General features: G+C 59.2%; 2 protein-coding genes across 6 annotated transcripts in view; one reads left to right on the top strand and one right to left on the bottom strand.

Annotated features, from left to right (window-relative positions):
* Window positions 1–524: 524 nt before the first annotated feature.
* On the top strand, window positions 525–11,625 carry NFKB2 (nuclear factor kappa B subunit 2). Of its 3 annotated transcripts, none has more exons than XM_032115525.1 (24): window positions 525–626; window positions 3,398–3,581; window positions 4,615–4,659; window positions 4,994–5,072; window positions 5,545–5,585; window positions 5,687–5,785; window positions 6,020–6,171; window positions 6,785–6,891; window positions 7,038–7,196; window positions 7,285–7,389; window positions 7,530–7,615; window positions 7,734–7,872; window positions 7,952–8,071; window positions 8,155–8,340; window positions 8,503–8,644; window positions 8,764–8,878; window positions 9,080–9,287; window positions 9,411–9,580; window positions 9,741–9,843; window positions 9,963–10,198; window positions 10,393–10,462; window positions 10,571–10,743; window positions 10,821–10,932; window positions 11,026–11,141. In XM_032115525.1, the coding sequence occupies exons 2-24, from the start codon at window positions 3,537–3,539 to the stop codon at window positions 11,139–11,141; spliced, it is 2,808 nt and encodes a 935-aa protein (XP_031971416.1). In that variant the 5' UTR covers window positions 525–626; window positions 3,398–3,536. The 3 variants fall into 3 exon arrangements, with proteins under 3 accessions (XP_031971416.1, XP_031971415.1, XP_031971417.1); XM_032115524.1 differs by having other exon boundaries at window positions 526–626; window positions 4,615–4,668; window positions 11,026–11,625; XM_032115526.1 differs by lacking the exon at window positions 4,615–4,659 and having other exon boundaries at window positions 526–626; window positions 11,026–11,625.
* The window catches only part of PSD (pleckstrin and Sec7 domain containing), a 45,579-nt gene continuing 40,032 nt past the window's right edge, over window positions 11,604–17,150 (bottom strand). For all 3 annotated transcript variants that reach the window (XM_032115522.1, XM_032115521.1, XM_032115523.1), the window contains 6 exons: window positions 16,516–16,694; window positions 15,622–15,692; window positions 14,884–15,041; window positions 14,416–14,560; window positions 13,663–13,806; window positions 11,604–13,398 (listed from right to left, as the gene is read on the bottom strand). In XM_032115522.1, the coding sequence (XP_031971413.1) occupies window positions 13,162–13,398; window positions 13,663–13,806; window positions 14,416–14,560; window positions 14,884–15,041; window positions 15,622–15,692; window positions 16,516–16,694 (934 nt within the window). In that variant the 3' untranslated portion in view covers window positions 11,604–13,161. The remainder of the gene's footprint in view (window positions 13,399–13,662; window positions 13,807–14,415; window positions 14,561–14,883; window positions 15,042–15,621; window positions 15,693–16,515; window positions 16,695–17,150) is intronic.

The following is a 17,150-nucleotide window of genomic DNA, read 5'->3' as shown; positions in this document are numbered from 1 at the left end:
GGGTCTGAGTGCTCTCTGTGTGTGTGTGTGTGTATGTATAGATCTACAAATATATATATATACATACATATATATAAAATCCCCTTGTTCCTGGAGAGGGGCATTTACTGCTGCTGCTGCTGCTGCTGTGCGCATTGATCGAGTTGGGCGTTCCTATTTGCCCACCTTTTCCAAACCGGCCTGTAAATCCACCAGTATATGTAGTTCAAAGAGCATTTCTGACTTTTGTATCTAATATATTTTTTAAAAAGTATATATATAAAGACAACAGTGAATTTACAATAATAAAAGTGAAAATCAGCCATGGGTGAGGCACATGGTCCTTCCCCGCCGGGGTAGCAGCTGCCTTTGGGAATGGGGTGAAGGGTCCTGTCCTCCCCTCGGGGGACAGCCAGGAGCCCAGGGCTCGGTTCCCTGGCCCGAGTGCCGGGCAGGTGGGGGATAGGCGGTGTCGCCGGGATGCAGCAGCCTGGAGTTGCCCGTCCCTTCAGGGGTGCCCCGGCCCGCCCTCCCTCTGTCTCCGCCGGGCGGAGCCGGGCCCGGGAAGCCCCGGGAGGCGGAGCCGGGTCGGGACTTTCCCGGCACCGCGGCCGGGGCGCGGCGGCCGGCCTGAGGCTGGGATGAAGGTAAGCGGCCGGGCCGGGGTGGGGTTCCTCGGGGGTGCCGGGGGGATGCGCCCGGGCAGGGCGGGCAGGGCTGTCCGCGCCGGCGGGAGAGCGGTTCCCAGGGAAAGGGAGCTGAGCGGTGCAGAGGTTTAAAGCTCCTGTGCCTGGGCTGCTCGTCCCAGCGGAAGGGTCCTGGGCTCCCTCTCGCTCCAGCAGCCATGCCGGTCCCTGGTTGCCTCTGGGTCGGCCATGGGGCCAGCTGGGGTAGGGGATGTTGGGAAGATCCAGGCTGGAGAGACAGTTGCTCTCTTGGAGGGGAGAGGAGACAGTAGGTCCCAGCGCTGGCGCTTATACCCTTTTCCCTGCCGGTGGGGAAGTTCCTTATTTCCTATGTTGCCAGTGGGTTCTGCCCCATCCTGCAGCTCTCCTTGCATGCTGAGCCCTGTCTGCGCTGGGGCAGGGCTGGCTTGCTGCCCACTCCGAGGGGAACAGATCCGTGCCTGCAGGCTCGGCAAGCTCTAGCCCAAATGGAGCCGTGAGCACCAACACGGTAGTGGCACTGTGGGCAGAGTGGAAACTGGAGAGAGACACCAAACGCCGGGCTGACGCTGGGAGGGGTTCTCTGAGGGCATACAGCTGGATTAATAGTTCATAACACAACAGCAAAGGAGCTAATTTACAGGCCCTTAGAGGAGAAAACCAGAAGATAAGTGGGTGGCTGGGGTTTGCCAAAACCACCTTGACAGCCACAATGGGAGTAAAGGCATTTTATGCAGAGATATACAAATGGCTTCAGTGCTCAAAGGTAGGCTTTCAGAAGGGGAAAGCTTGGACAGCTTTCAGGGAGAGGGGATTTCTCTCTGCCATACTTGCTGGTCAAGGACTTGATTTCCAGGAGTCACTGTGAACACGATATGAGAGAGACCCAGCAGCCTCTTGCCAGTAGCTGTTGGGACTCCAGGGATGGAGCAGAGCACAGGATTAGTGCAGAAAGCAAGGCCAAGTATTTAGAGTCGTTGTTCGCAGGTGTTAGCAGACCTCAGGGAAATAAAAATGTGAAGGGAAGAGTATGTTAGAGGAGCAGCCAGCTGAGTGGCTAGTGCAGTTCAGATCAGGGCTGCACTTGTGCACTTGTGCTGCCTCCTTCACTTCTGGAGCACCCTTTCCCATGGCTACTAAACACTTCTGCTTCAGATAGGCTGATGTATGTTTCCCTCCTGCCTGCAGGGCATCAGCTCTGCAAGTCAGCCGACTGTCATGAGAGGAAAGAAAATAGCACCTGCATTACTAGGTCACGTTCAAGGAGCTGCAGGCATGGAAGAATGGCTTTAACTCGAACTGCTTGCCAAAAGCTGCCCCTTAATTGAAGCAGTCTGGCTGGCACAGGGAGGCTGTGCCGTCTGGCAGTGCTGCACTCTGGGGCAGGGAGCTGGTGCTGCTCCGGGCAGTGCCTTGCAGCTGGGTTGCTGCTCTTTTCCCCCATTCCCAAAAATGCCCAGAGAATCCTTCCTGAACCCTAGGAATGTGTGAAGATGGGGAGGAATTAGCCAAGCAAAAAGGGTCTGCAGTTCAAGCCCATGATCCAAGTCAGATGTGTTGGGTAACACAGAGCAGGGAATGCTACTGATGAAGGAAGGAGAGATGGGTTCCCATCTGGGATGTGTGGGGGATAAAAGCTGCGTGTACTACACTCCTGGGGGAAACCCTGGGGAGAGAAAGTCCTGGGGACCAGAGAGGCATGCTGCTTGGCACAGGAGGCAGGAATTTACCTTGAGAGCAGGTCTGAGGTTGCCTGAGGTTGCTTTTCTAGGAATAAAGAAGCAGGTGGTGACACCATCTCTGCTCAGCAAGCAAGGTGGGCTTCCTCCAGCACACACTGCACAAGGGTGTAGGGCTATGGCCGGCAACCTCCAGAGAGAACCAGAGCTGTGTGGGATGGGGAGATGCAGGCACGACTCCATGACATTCCCTAGTCATGCTGTTTGCTGCAACAAGTGGAGGTGTCCTAGGCAGCAGTGAGTGAGCTGTGAAAACCCCTCAAGAGGAGATGGAGCTGATGCCACTGGAGAGGGGGAGCTGTGCTATTCAAGGGGCACAGTCTGTTCTTACCCAGCAGCTTCAGGCCTAGGCTCCCCCACCAGGCTCAGCGGGTGGGGTTCAAAGTGGCTGTTCCCAGCACACTGAAGAAGGATGTTTGTCCCTTTGTTCACTTCTCTGGAAAATCTGTGCCAGCAGATAGGGTGGCTGGCTGCTGGTGGCAGGCTGAAGCTGTCCAGGTGGGATGACCGGTGGGATGCCAACAGCAGGCAGTGTGTGCTGCTTCCCACAGGCCAGCAGGGGCTTGTGTCCATGTTCCTAGGCCTTCGGAAGCCCCTGCAGAATGGCAGGAGGAAAGTCCCCACCTCATTTTGCAGTGCTGGATCTCCACCTTCCTTGCACCCTCCCCTGCACTTGCAGGTCCCACAGACACCACATCCCAGGCTGCATGGCTGCCTGCGATGTATCTCTGGGCTCAGGGGCAGGCTAACCGGGAAAAACCTCAGGCTTGGGGTCACAGGACAGCCCCTTTGGAAGACTTGAGTGGCTGAAAAATGTCCTTGAAAAGGCTCTGTTCAGCTTCTGAAGAATATGAGTCACACACGAATTGAACAATCCCCTTCCTTCCCCTCTTCTCCCACACACTCAAAATCCCCTGAGTGGGACCTGTAGCAACCACTGATTCAGAAATTCATGGTATGAGGGCACTGTGGAGTCAGAAACGGTTTTTTTTTTTTTTTCTTTTCATTGGTTAGTGAGAAGAAATGTGGAGCGTGCCCGTAGGCTCTCCCCTGATCCTGCCCCTTTGCTAGAAGTCGCCGGTGGTTTTCTGAGGTCAGGCAGACCTTGACCCCAGCGGAACTCCTGTCTGTGGTACTGACAGTCCCTGTGGCGATGCTGGGGCTGGACGGGTTTCTGAGACCAACCTCTTCCTCCCCGGTGAGTAGAAGGATGTGAGCGTTGTGGGCGGCAGGGAAGGCCCCCTGCCTCTGGCGGGGCCTTGCTGGGGTCGGCGGGAAGCATCCAGTGCTGAGTGCTGGGGCGGTGGGAGATGCTCCCACAGGGAGGTCTGGGGCTGCCGCTTCCACTTTGAAGCCAGTGGGAAGGAGGCAATGGGAACACGGATAGCGAATGCCTCTCTCAGGCCACCTCCGCGGGAAGGATGCCGGGGCTGCTGTGTAAGTTGAAATGGGGGAGAGGGAAAGCACCCCTTTGGGTGCCTGGCATGGGGCTGCAGACTCTGCTTCGGTCTGCAGAGTCCTGGAGAGATTCCCCTGGCCAGGGGGGAGCCAGTGGGCTTGGGGACAGCACTTAGGGGCGACTCCTTGTTTGAGTCCACAGCGGCATCCGTGTGCGGGGTGGGATGATGTGGGGTAGGGACCCTGGGGGACCCAGGGGCTGCTGCGGGGCTTTATGGCGCGGGCGGGTGGTTTCAGCCGTGCTGCACTGCAGGTCTTGCTGGGGAAGGGCTGATGCCAGCGCAGCGGGGACTGGCGCCCGTAGCGGGACAGGCGGCCGGGGACGGTGCGGGGCAAATCCCTCCCTGCTCCCGGAGGGAAAATTCGGTACATCTGGCGCCACGGAGCTGCCAGGCAGCGCCCGGGCGAGGACGGCCGGGGGAGGCGAGCGGGAGTGCTCCGGGATTTCCAGCCCGCCCGGGGCTCCGAGTCCAAAATTCCCAGGCGAGGAGGGGACAGCCCGCCCCATGACCCCGAGCGGCCGCCGGCGGGCGCAGGAGCAGCCGGGCCGAGCAGAGCCCCGCTCCGAGCCGTGCCGGGCCGAGCCCCGCGTCCCCAGTCCCGCGTCCCCAGTCCCGTGCCCCGGGCCGGCTCGGGCCGTGCCCCGGCCGTGGCGGGGCGGGGCGGGCCGGTGACGCGCGGGCCCGTCATTTCCCGGCTCGGCGGGGTTTCTAGGGACTTTCCGGAGCGGCGGTGCCTTCCTGCAGCCCCGCTCAATCCCCCTCTCCCCGCAGGCCGGCGGCCGGCCCCGCGCCGACATGGACGAGCAGTTCCAACCCGTGAGTGCGGTACGGATCGGATCGGATCGGCCCGGGGGGTGTCGCTGCCTGGTCCCCGCCCCGGAGCTGGGCAGGGAGCAGTGTCCGACCCCACGGGTGGGGTGGGAGGTGGGGGTCTGTGCCTGCTTCCGGGGTGGGAGGTGGGAGGGTCTGTGTCAGCCTCCAGGGTGGGCACTGAGGGGTCTGCACCTGCCCACCTCTCTTCCCAGGGAGGGACAGGGGATCTGTGCCTGCCCGATGGGGGTCCGTGCCAGACTGCCATCACCCCCTCAGGATAGTTGGGGATTCCAGCCCCAACACACTCATCACACTCATCTTCCCTCCCATCACCTAGTGCCTGGATGGGATTGACTACGATGACTTCAGTTTTGGCTCCCACATGATGGAGCAGAAGGAGCCCCTGATGGAGACAGGTAAGGGCCCCTCTGGCAGTGCCCTTCCAGGGGTCCCCAGCTGCAGTGGAGTTTCCCGGCAGGTTGACTCACACCTCTTAGTTCCCAGAAGCACCACAGGCTTTGTCCTTACTGGCCCCACTGTGGGTTGGCTGGGAATCCCTGCTCTGTGCCACCAGGATGGGGCTTGTTCCATCTGGCTCTTCTGCTCAGTCTACCAGGGACTGCCAGGTTGGGCTGTGACCTCCTGAGCATCCCTGCTCCCCAAGTGACAGAGCACCCTCTGGCCCTCCCCTCCTCTTCCTGCTGCTCTGACTGCTGTTCCCAGCTGAGCTGTGACAGCACAGGGGTTGGGGGCTCTGAGGACCCCCATGGGACAGACAGGGCTCACATCACCTTCAGTGCTGTCCCTGTATCTCCAGCATCCTCACTGAGAACATGCACTTTGGTTATCCCATGTTTCTCATTGGTACCTCTCCTTTCTGTCCTCCAGTGGAAGGTCCCTACCTTGTCATTATTGAGCAGCCAAAGCAGGTAAGGATGTCACCCAGGTAAACACAGGTGTAACTGTCACCTCCTGCTGTCATGGCATCAGGCTTTGGCCACCCTTGGCTGACCTCTCTTTGCCTCCACAGCGGGGTTTCCGGTTTCGGTATGGCTGCGAGGGCCCTTCCCATGGGGGGCTGCCAGGAGCATCCAGTGAGAAGGGGCGCAAGACCTATCCCACTGTCAAGGTGAGCACTGCTATGGGGAGGGGATGGAGCAGTGTCTTCAGCCAGTATGCATGAGCATCAGGAGGGAGCCTCGAAGGAAGGACAGGAAATTTATAATAAGCTTTTATGTGTCTCCTGGTGCTGGAGGGAGGGGAGGAGAGGTGGCAGCCATGGGGAGGGACAACAGGGATTTGTAGAGAGTCCTTCAGGCTCCTGGCTTATTGTACCTGACCCCCATCTTCTTCCTCCCTGCAGATCTGTAACTACACAGGGATGGCCCGGATTGAGGTAGACCTGGTGACGCACAGTGACCCTCCCCGTGTGCATGCCCACAGCCTGGTGGGCAAGCAGTGCAACGAGGCTGGCAACTGTGTCACGGTTGTGGGACCCAAGGACATGACAGCTCAGTACGTGCAAGGAGGACACAGGGTGGCCTCTTGCCTATGTGAAGTGGCTGTGGGTGCTGTCTGCAGCTTCTGAGATGGGGAGAAGGATAGGGGTTAGTGCACCCTGGGGTTGTGTTTGCTGGCTGGGGTCAGGGGTGTGTCTAGATAAGTTCATGGTTACAGCTCTGTCCTCTGAGCATTTTGCCTGTCTCTGGGTTTTGACATATGCAGCTTATTTTGGGCTTCTGTCCTTGAGGTTGCAGCTCCCCAGCTTTGCGGATGACTTTTGAAGCCAGCCTGAGTCACAGGGTTATTCTGCAACTGCTGCCATTGCTCTTACATATCCAGCCCTGGCTCAGCTCAGTCCGCTGTGCATCCCTCTGACCTTCAGTCCTCCTGGTCTTGTCTTTGATAGCCCTTTAGATTTGTCACCTGTGGGAGCCCAGAGTTTCTGGGGCTCCTTTCCTCTCTGCTGTGGTTACTCCTCTTCTGCCCCACACACACTGAATCCCTGCTGCCTGAGTGGCACTGCTCTGTGCTCAGGTCCTTCCCAGCTGCAGGAGTATGTGCCCCTTTGGGCTTGCTGCTCCTGGCCTTGATGCTCCCAGCTCCTGGCAGGTTCCCTCTTCTTCAGGTTCAGCAACCTGGGTGTGCTCCATGTCACCAAAAAGAATATGATGGAGATCATGAAGGAAAAGCTGAAGCAGCAGAAGATGCGCAACAGGAACCATCTGCTGACGGGTGAGGGCAGCCTGGGGACTCAGTGGGCCTCGGCACCATGGGCTGACAGCTGGGGGCTGGGCTGAGCATGGGGCTGGGGTGGGTAGGAAGGGGACCTGGAGCACTGTCCCCCACACAGCCTGACGTTTGTCCCCCTACCCTGGCAGAATCGGAGCTGCGTGAGATCGAGCTGGAGGCGAAGGAGCTGAAGAAGGTGATGGACCTGAGCATTGTGCGGTTGCGCTTCACTGCCTACCTCCGTGACAGCAGTGGGAACTTCACGCTGGCCCTCCAGCCTGTCATTTCGGACCCCATCCATGACAGCAGTGAGCATGGGGCCATTCTGAGAAAGGGACGGGGCAGGCGGGGGTAAGGACTTCTGCACAGTGTCTCCCAACACGTCTTGCTCTGCAGAGTCCCCTGGAGCTTCCAACCTGAAGATCTCACGGATGGATAAGACAGCAGGCTCCGTGCGGGGAGGAGACGAAGTCTACTTGCTGTGTGATAAAGTTCAGAAAGGTAAAAGCCATTCTCTCCGGATTAAACCTTCTGGGGGGGCTGTGGCAGGAGAGATTTGGGTCCCCTGGGTGGTCAGGGGTCTGTGTCCCTGGAGCCTTTTTGGGATGAGGAGGCAGTGCCAGTGCCACTTCTCTCCCCAGATGACATTGAGGTGCGTTTCTACGAGGATGACGAGAACGGCTGGCAGGCCTTCGGGGACTTTTCTCCTACGGATGTGCACAAGCAGGTACAGGGGAGGTGGGGAGTGTCCTGCTCTGCTCCGAGGCACATGGATGCCCTGTGGGCTGAGGTAGCCCCAGCTCCAGGATGATCAGGACCTCATGTCCATCATGTCCTGCCTACAGTACGCCATTGTCTTCCGCACACCCCCCTACCACAAGCCCAAGATCGACCGTCCTGTCACCGTCTTCCTGCAGCTGAAGCGGAAGCGGGGAGGGGACGTGAGTGACTCCAAGCAGTTCACCTACTACCCAGTGGTGGAAGGTGAGCACCCCCCAGGCAGGCTGGCATGGGCCCTGCTGCTGGGGCTGCCCCTCACCCTGCTGCCCCTCTCTCCCCACAGATAAGGAAGAAGTGGAGAGGAAGCGCAAGAAAGTCCTGCCTCAGTTTCCTCAGCACTTTGGCGGTGGCTCGCACATGGGGGGGGCCGGCGGGGGGGCCGGGGGCTTTGGCTCTGGAGGAGGTGAGTGGGGCTGCTTCTTCCCCCTCCTCGCTCAGGTGGCTGAGGCTCCCTTCTGCTCACCCATCCTCTGCCTTGCCCTGCAGGTGGGAGCCTCAGCTTCCCATACTCCCCTGGGCTGACCTACAACAGCATCTACTCACCCGGCCCCCACCCAGTGGGGAGCTACCAGGGGGGTATGCAGATGAAGGGCCCCGAGGCAGAGGGGCCTGGGAGCGACAGGCAGGCACCTGCAGAAGAGAGCACATACTGCAAGGAGCTGCAAAAGCACGGTAGGAGGGGCTGAGCTTGAGGGAGGGCTGGGGGACATCGCTCAGGAGAGGAGGCATGGATTTAGGACCTTTTGGGGTTGTGTGCTGCTCTCCACACCTGGTGGATGCAGAAGGGTGGATGAGGCTGCTGCTCCTGGAGGTGACATCCTGCTTTGCCCCCAGCCCAGCTGTGCCAGCTGTGGATGCTGGCACTAGCCCGTCGCAATGCCCATGCCCTGCTCGACTACTCGGTCACCGCCGACCCCCGCATGCTGCTGGCAGTCCAGAGGCACCTGGCCGCATCACAGGATGAGAACGGAGACACGTGAGCACACGAGGGGTTTGAAGGGAGAGCATGGGAGCCATTATGGGGGCTCTGGGGGTGGCAGGGAGTATGTGGAGAAGCATGGAGCTGAGCTAGGGGCCATTCCACTCTCTCTACAGGCCTTTGCACCTCGCTATTATCCATGAACAGACAGCTGTGATCAAGCAGCTGATCGATGTAATTGTTAGCATCCCCAGCCAGCAGATCATCAACATCTCCAATAACCTGCAACAGGTACATGTCTTTCAGAGCAGCCAGTTCTCCTCTACCTGGGAGTAGTTCCTCACTCCTGTTTTCCAGCCCTGGGGGCTCCTGTAGCTGCTCCTGCTGAGGGGAGGCTGCAGATCTGAACAAGTTGCAGCTACTGGAAAGAATGGTGGTGCAGTGCTTGGCTTCTCTTGTGAGCACTGCTGAGGATGTGCTGCTGTCCCGCAGACGCCGCTGCATCTGGCAGTCATCACCAAGCAGCCCCAAGTGGTCCAGCTCCTGCTGCAAGCCCGCGCTGACCCAACCTTGTTGGACCGCTATGGCAATTCTCTACTGCACCTGGCACTCCAGGCTGGCGATGAAGAGATGCTGAGGACACTGCTGGCTCACCTGGGCTCGGCTTCCCCTTATCTGCTCCGCCTGCCCAATTTCCATGGTGAGTGGGGCTCAGGGACGATGGCCAGGACCCCAGTGGGTCCTGGGGCCTGGCCAGAAGGGCTTGGCCCTTAACCATCATGGGCTTGGCCAGAAGGCTGCTGAGCCTATCCCCATCTTGCAGGCCTCCTGCCTGTGCATTTGGCTGTGAAGGCAAAGAGTTTGGCTTGCCTGGACCTGCTGGTCAGGACGGGAGCAGATGTGAATGCAGTGGAGAGGCAAAGCGGGAGGACCCCCCTGCACCTGGCTGTGGAGATGGAGAACCTGAACATGGCCACCCACCTGGTGAAGAAGGTATGGGGTGGCTGGTGTAGGGGTAGCTATGGGACAGGGATGGCAAGCAGCCTCCTAGAGGCTCCTGTCAGAAGTGGGGGCTCCTCTGAGGCCTTGGGGTGACGGTGTAGGAGGAGCAGTGCCCAGGCAGCCCATCCTCATGGCTTCACACCTTTCTTAGCTGGGAGCAGACGTCAACAGCCGGACTTTCTCTGGGAACACACCCCTGCACTTGGCTGCTGGCCTGGGCTCCCCCACCCTCACCAAACTGCTCCTTAAAGCGGGTAAGGCACTGCCCTTCCTCCTTTCCCTTCCCTCCCCATAGCCCTGGCTGCCTGTGCTAGGTGGTGGCAGGCACAAGGTCAGACCCCTGGGCCAGGCTTATGCCACCCTTTCCTGACAGGGGCAGATGTTTTGTGTGAGAATGACGAGCCCATGAGCCTATCCTCATCGGAGGCCAGCAGCGACACAGACACTGACCCTGAGGAGCAGGAGCTAGCCATGGATCTGGGGGAGCCAGCGCCAGCCCCAGCTGCAGAGCATAGCACCAACCCCAAGCTCCTCACACAGGGGCACTGGCAGGCAGGGCACAGGCAGCGCCGCTGCCACACGTCCCTGGACCTGACTCGGAGCCAAAAGGTGTGTGGCACAGCGGGACAGACTCGCTGGGAGTGTTTCTGTGCAGGCCACAGCATGGATGGGGCGGAGTTCCAGGAAATGCTTCCTTGAGGATGCCTGTGCTCCTCCGTGTCCTGTAGAGACCCATGGTGTGAGAGGTGATGGGGGATCTGAGCAGTGCTTTGGAGGATGCTGACATCCATGTCTGTCTGCAGGTGCGGGAGATTCTGCTGCAGGCCTCCCAGCAGGGGCCGGAGGCAGAACTGCCCACTGCCCCCCAGCCAGGTGAGCAGCCCCTTTCCCCCCTGCTTAAAAGCACCATACCCAGGCAGGGTGACACCCTCCTGGCAGCAAGGATGGGCGGCCTGTGATGGGGGCACCTCTCTCACACAGGGAAGGTCCTGTCGCTGGACAATGAGGCGCTGAAGGGACTGGAGCAACTGCTGAACCAGGACTGCAGTGGGTCAGACTGGATCGAGCTGGCCAAGCGCCTGGGGCTCTGCAGCCTCGTGGAGACCTACAAGGACACCCCCTCGCCCAGTGTCAGCCTCCTGCGCAGTTACGAGGTCAGTGCCTGGCTGGGGTGCCCCTGTCTCCCCTGCCTGTCTGGTGACAAGCCCTGCTCAATGCCCTCTCTCCACAGCTGGCCGGTGGCAGCCTGGGGGGATTGCTGGAGGCACTGGACTCTATGGGGCTCCACAACGCTGTGAGGATACTCCACAAAACCGAGGTGCTGGAGAAGCTGCAAAGCACAGGTACAGAGTGAGGGCTGGGGCTGGGGGGCAGGGAGTGTCTCTGCTGCCCCCGTGTTGCCCCATCGCTAAGAACACCCGGGGATTGCTTTGCAGAGCTGAAGGAAGACAGTGCCTACGGCAGTGAGTCGGTGGAGGAGGAGCAGGCGCCCACACTGGCCCTGAAGCCGGGGGGTGAGCTGCCCCCCAGCCAGCAGCCACAGGTGCACTGAGGAGCCAGCCAGCAGCCCCTGTGACCACACAGGGAGCTGCACTGCCCTCTGCCTTGCCCACACAAGTGCCTTCTGGACTTGGGGTCCGGCTGCCTGGACTCAGGGGGATGGGATGCAGCTGGCTCCTGCCCGTCTCTGCTTTTATTTAATGGTCCCTCTTCTGAATAAAAGGACACAGGTTCCATTAGTCTTTGCCCTCCCTCTCTCCAGCCCCAGCCGTGAGCTGGTGGGCATTAACCCCCCTGAACCCTTCCTGGGTCTGGAAGTCTGGCACCAAGGAGACTGCTGCCAGCCCCTCCTCAGCATCCCTCTGTGCCAGGGCTGTCCCCAACCATGGGGAAGAAACCACAGCGCACCCAAGAAGTGAAGAGCGAGTTTTACTTCAGTAACTGAGAGAAGAAGCTGTACAAAGGTTTGTTTTCCCCCCCACCCCCCAAGCCACCTGGGGCAAGGGTGGGTTTGTTTTTTTTTTTTTTTTTTTTTTGCAATAGACTCAAAAGAGCAGAATAAAAAGTTTTGACACATTCGCAAAGTCAGTGCTGAAACCAGCCAGGTCCCAGGCGGCTGAGAACTGCGTGTGTGCCAGCCCCTGGTCACAGCCCTTCACTGTGCCCGGATCCCGTTCTGGACGATCCTGCAGCCGTGCTCCATCACTTGCCCCTTGCTCTGGACAAGCATCTGTCAGCCCACTCTGGAGTGGTGGGGGCTGCCCCAGCTTGCCCCTCACCTTGGCAAGGAGGGCGCCTGTGGCTGAGGAAGGGGCTGCACCACTGCTGCTGCAGCAAGGGGACTGCAGCACTGCAGACCAGGCTTTGCTGGCAGCTTCCACGGCCCCAGGCATGTGTTGTAAAAGAGGTGTGGAAAGAAAAGCTGGCTCCAGCCTGTGCTGGAGCCATAGGGCAGGGGGAGCCCCATACCAGCCCTGGCTCCAGGGCTCACCGCCTTATGGGGAGTACTTGCGCACTGCTGCCCACCATGCCCTGGGTACGACGCTCACACCCAGGTGCTGCAAACAGGGCCAGTCCAGGCTGCCAGCAGTGGGGGTGGAAAATGAGGGTCATGAAGCACCGGTGCATCAGCCTCCCATGCAGCCACACGTGCAGCAATGGGTGTTGCCATCCCAAGGCTGCCTCCTTGGTGCTGGCAGCCACAGGGCTGTCTCCCCGAAGGGTTGCTGGTGCTGAAGTGGAGCTGGGGAGCAGGCAGCAGCAGTACACACAGTAGCCCACGCTCAGCTTGCTGCAGGGTGGGGGTGTGGGGAGCTGGATCTCCCGAGTCCTTTTAAAAATCTTTCCCCCAGAGTGCAGTGCTTACAAGATATGGCTGGGTTTGTGGTTTTGTTTTTTTTTAAACAGTTCCCAAAAAGCATCAAAAGTAGCCCCCAAAAAAACCTCCCTAGTGGTCAGCTCGATCTGGTACTAAAAAGTGCAAAACTGTATCACAAAAACTGTTCAAAAGTTGTAAGAAAGCGAGGAGGGTGCAGAGGTGATTGAGGTGGCAGGGAGGGGACCAGGTGCTGTTTCCCCAGTTTCCCTGACCACCAGCCCCAGGAGAGGGGACAGTCTAGGGCTGGCCCCCTCCCATCTACCCCCATGGTACGATGGAGCTGGACAAGCGGCCGCTGGCTATTTTTTGCTGCGTCTTTTGGTTGTTTTTTTTTTTTTTTTAAACCATTGAAGAATTGAGCCCAGCGGGTAGGTTTCAGTTGCTCCCTCTCCCTGGGGCAGCAAGAGTAGGTCCTGCAGCCAAGTGCAGGACAAGGAGGGGCAGGAACAAGTCTGATAGGGCCAGGCAGCTCCTGCAGGCAAGGACTGGGGACCGTCCTGCTCTGCCACTGTCTCCAGCGGAGGGGCCATGGCTCTGCATGGCTGGTGCTGACGGCTGCAGAAGGGCTGTCACCCCCTCCAGCTCGTGCCGCAGACAGACGGACACATGCAGGGTCTCAGCAGGCACACGGCCTCCACCCCCGTGCTGGGGGGACAGGAACAGAGCTGCAGTGCAGGCAGCTGAGGCCCCTCACTTACGACTTCTGGGGGTGGCCGGGGGGCTGGCGGCCAGCGCGCTCTGAGATGTTGCGCTTCACCTTGGTTGTGCTGGAGGGCTCTGCGTTGAGCGAGGGGCTGGAGCGGGACTTTTTCAGGCCATCGTCCTCCCCACCCGCTGTGTCCAAGAGGGTGGACTCAAATGCTGCCAGGTCCTCAGAGCCAGCCTTCAGCTTGGCCCGCAGCAGCATGGCATAGGTGCCATAGCGGGATTTCTGGGGAGCACAGTGCAGCAGAGAGAGAGGTTGGCAAGCTGGGTACTGTCCTATGGCCAGCATCCCTGCAGGGGCGGGAGGGGGGGGATGCTCATGGTCCCTCCAACCCAGCCAGCATCCCAGGGCAGAGGAATACTTGTGGTCTTAGACCACGGCAGTGGCAGTGTAACTCAGCTGATGGGATGGGTTGGGCCCCTCACTGAGGATGGCCAAACAGGTAGGGGCAGAGGGCCTGAGGGTAGAGGGGGGCATCTTCCAGCTCACCTCAAATTCCAGGTACTCTTCCCTCTGCTTTAGCTCCTCGTACTCCTTGCCTTTCACCTTCTTCTCAGGCAGTGAGGAACGATGCTCCAGTAGCTCTGCTGACATTGTCTTGAACTTGGTCTCATGGTTCTTCACCTGTTCCTCCTGGGAAAGGGTGGCACTATGTCAGTGCCCTGCTCTGTCCCCCTGGTAATGTGAGCTGACTGAGCACAGAACAGGTTTTTCCCCTCCTAGGAGCAGCCAGGATCTCAGCTTCTGCTCCCAGGTTTGATTTTTATTTTTTTAAATGGCAGACAAAATCACAGGCTTTTGGGGGGAATCTGCTCTCACCTCATAGCAGGACTGACTGCAGTCTTAAAGCAGAAAAATTTAATCCCTCTCAAACTAGGCTGGTGGTTTTTTAAATCCTTTCTGCTCTATGAATAACTGCCCTGGTATGCATGAGTGCCAGCTAATCCCCCCAGCTGGTTGCCTTTCAAGGTCCCTCGCAGGACCTTGCAAGTCATGATGTGGAACCACTTTCTCATCCATGGTCAGACCATCACCTGAGTCCAGCCCCACTGCCAGGAACAAGACCTCACTGTCTGCCCCCAATCTCAGTACCCCTTTTCTTTGTCTCCCCCTTGGCCCTTTACCTCGCTGGGGAGGCAGCTGGGTGCATGGCACCACATCGATCCCTCTATAGGGGAAAGTGCCACTGGCAGATCCAGGGGTTTGTCCCAGGCTCACCATTGCCCCCACACCGTGGCCCACCTGAGACAGCCTGGTGCAGGAGCTAGGCAGCAGCGGGCGGCTGAACTTCTTCTGGGAGCCGATGGCTGCGGGGAAGGGGGGTGCAGAGAACATGGCTGCCACCACGTTGATGCGTGTGATCCACGAGTGCATCTGTTCAGGGTTCCTGAGAAAAAAGGCCAAAATACAGATGGGCTATCTGTGTCAAAGACAGAGGGATCTGCTCTGCAGACGAAGTCTGAGTCCCCCAGGCCTGGCCCTGGCCAGCCATGGCATCTGGGACTCTACCCACAGCTAACCTGAGCCCGGCAGGGTAGGAAAAAGAGGAGCTGGGCAAAGCTCAGCACTGACACCAGGTCCCTCTCCTTCCAGAAAGGGCCAGGACAGGAGAGAGCAAGGTGGCCCTAAGCCCCATCCCACCCTACATTCAAGTCAGGGGAGTCCCTGTGCCCTGGCATGGGGCCCAGCCAGGGATCCTGAAGGACTCACTGTGCTTGGAAAAGGAAGACCCTCCAGTCAGCTGTCCTGAGGTAGAAGACATTGGGTCGCTTGCTGTAGTCAGATGCCCGCGTGGCAAGTGAATGGTGGATGCTAATAGCATTCTTCAGTTCTTCTTCTGCCAGCGCCTTCCCTGGCTTATACTCCTCCTGCAAATCATGGGGTGTTTCAGAGCCAGCTCAGGAATGCACCCCACCATGAGTCAGCTCTATGAGGTTTCAGGAACTGCAGACTAGTGCTGGTTGTGGCAGGGCTTGGAGCTTACCCTCTACCAGGCACCTGCAGACTCTGCTTCCAGCTCATGCTACACCCCTGGAGAGAGGCTGCACAACCTAGGTGCATTGGCTTGGCAACAGCACAGGGGCTGTTCCCCACTGCCCCCAGTTCCCTGTGTGTGTGCCTGCAGGGAACTGGATGTGCAGCCCAATGCCCCACTCAGGGCAAAGACCCTGATGCTCTTCTTCCCAGCCAGGCCCCCTGCATGCAGAGCTCTCAGTTAGTAGTGCCTTTCACTGCCCAGGCTGTACCCAAGCACCCTGGAAAAAGGAATGCCACCAGGTCCCCAAGCAGCTGCTCAGGCATGCAGGGTGCTGAGTCTACTTAAGCCAGGCTTTGCAGTGCTGTGTGTTGCAGCCCCTCTCTCACTGCTGTGGAGACTGCTGTGACCCACCCTCTGGACTGGGGACAATCCCTCTCCTTGGTGTGGACGTGGGTGGCCCTGCTGCCTACCTTCTGCAGGTAGAGAATCATCCCCTTCAGGATGGCGTGGAAGGGCTTCCAGCCGCGCTTCCCTCGGGGTGCTGCCGAGGAGGAGAGAGCAGCTCAGACATCAGCCTCAGAATCGAGCGGGGGTAAAAGCCACCCCTCCACCCTCCTCCAGCCAGCCCTGCCACAACGCACGTCACCCCACCCCCGGGACGGGCAGCACGCCAGGACCGTCCCTGCGCACCTGAGCCCATGCAGGCCGCGTGGCTGGCAGATGGTGCTGCTGGCAGGGGGGCCGCTGCCGCCTCCCGGGGCCAGCGCCGTGCTGCGCTCCCCCTGTGCTCCCCCCTGCGCTCCCCGCCTCGCTGCCTGTGCTCGGCTTCACCGCTGCCTCCACGCTCGGGCATGGGGACAAGGCGGTGCTGCCTGCCAGGTAATGCTGGCTTTGAAGGGCGGCTGCATCTAATCAGATCTAGGCAGCATTAGATGGCCAGGGCTTAGGAGGGATTTTATGGGGAATACAGTGAACATGCCTGGCAGTGCCCAACCAGCTGCAGCCCGCTGTGAGCCTTGTCTATCACACCACAGGACACCTTCCTTCATCCACACAATCCTGTGGCAGGGGTGCAACAGGAGACCCCACCCCATCACCCTGCCTGCCCCTTTCCCAGTGCTGTGGGCAGGGGCTTCACTTCCTGCCTGCTCGGCATCTGCCAAGCCCTGATGGTGCATGTGGATGGGCAGGGACAGGCCTTTCAGCTCCCCAGCCTGAGAGCTGAATTATGCCTGGCACAGCACTCATGCTGGAGGCTGGCATGATGCTACAGTTGGACATCACATAGTGACTCTTGCCCTGCTTCCTGTTCACTTCTGGAGTTCACTAGTGCCCTCTTGCCCATGGCCTCCACAGGCACCTACTTTTCTTGCAGTCAGGATCAGCGTGGATCTTGCGGACTAACAGCCCATGCTTGTAAGTGGCAATGCTGGAGTCCTGGGAGAAGTCCAGAAAGGGGTTACTGCAGCTGCTGATGCGCTTGATGGACTTCGGGTTGGGATCTGCCAGCTCTGAGAGGGACTTTCTCAGCTCCTCCTCATCTCTGCCAATCAGATTTGGGTGGGGAAAGAGTTTGTTACCTTTCTGGGAAAAGCAAATACCAAGTTCCCCACTGGTTGGTGCCACTTTTAGGCCTGGCTTCTGAAAGGGAAGCCAGGAGCAGCAGGCCAGGATGAGCAGTCTTCCATCAGCACTGGTGAGCACCCCAAACCTAGCCATGCCCATGTGCCCCTGTCTCTCTAGACAGCCAAGGTGCTGCCTGGTTCCTTGAACGACAAGGCATTGGACTTTTACTGCTGATTCAGGGTGGGACCCCTGCCTGCCCCAGGGATTGAGGAGCCTTTTTTTGGGCAGGGGTGTGACAGATGCCAGCCAGGCTGATGAGCCAGAAGCGATGGAGGAGCAGTACCCCAGGGCTTGGCACTACCACAGCGCCCCAGTCCACGGCATACAGGCTCACTGCTGGTCCCCAGCTGGTAGGAAGGAGGGTATAGAATGG

The sequence above is a fragment of the Corvus moneduloides genome, chromosome 8, assembly GCF_009650955.1.
Source record: "Corvus moneduloides isolate bCorMon1 chromosome 8, bCorMon1.pri, whole genome shotgun sequence".
NCBI lineage: Eukaryota > Metazoa > Chordata > Aves > Passeriformes > Corvidae > Corvus > Corvus moneduloides.
Note: the sequence above shows the minus strand (reverse complement) of the source record. Positions and strands in the feature narration are given on the sequence as shown.

Excerpts from the sequence above, each read along its gene's own strand:
- NFKB2 (XM_032115524.1), top strand. The coding sequence starts at position 3,537 with ATGCTGGGGCTGGACGGGTTTCTGAGACCAACCTCTTCCTCCCCG. Across the intron at positions 8,645-8,763 it reads CAGGATGAGAACGGAGACAC|GCCTTTGCACCTCGCTATTA; the intron begins GTGAGCACACGA and ends CTCTCTCTACAG. Across the intron at positions 10,199-10,392 it reads ACCTGACTCGGAGCCAAAAG|GTGCGGGAGATTCTGCTGCA; the intron begins GTGTGTGGCACA and ends GTCTGTCTGCAG.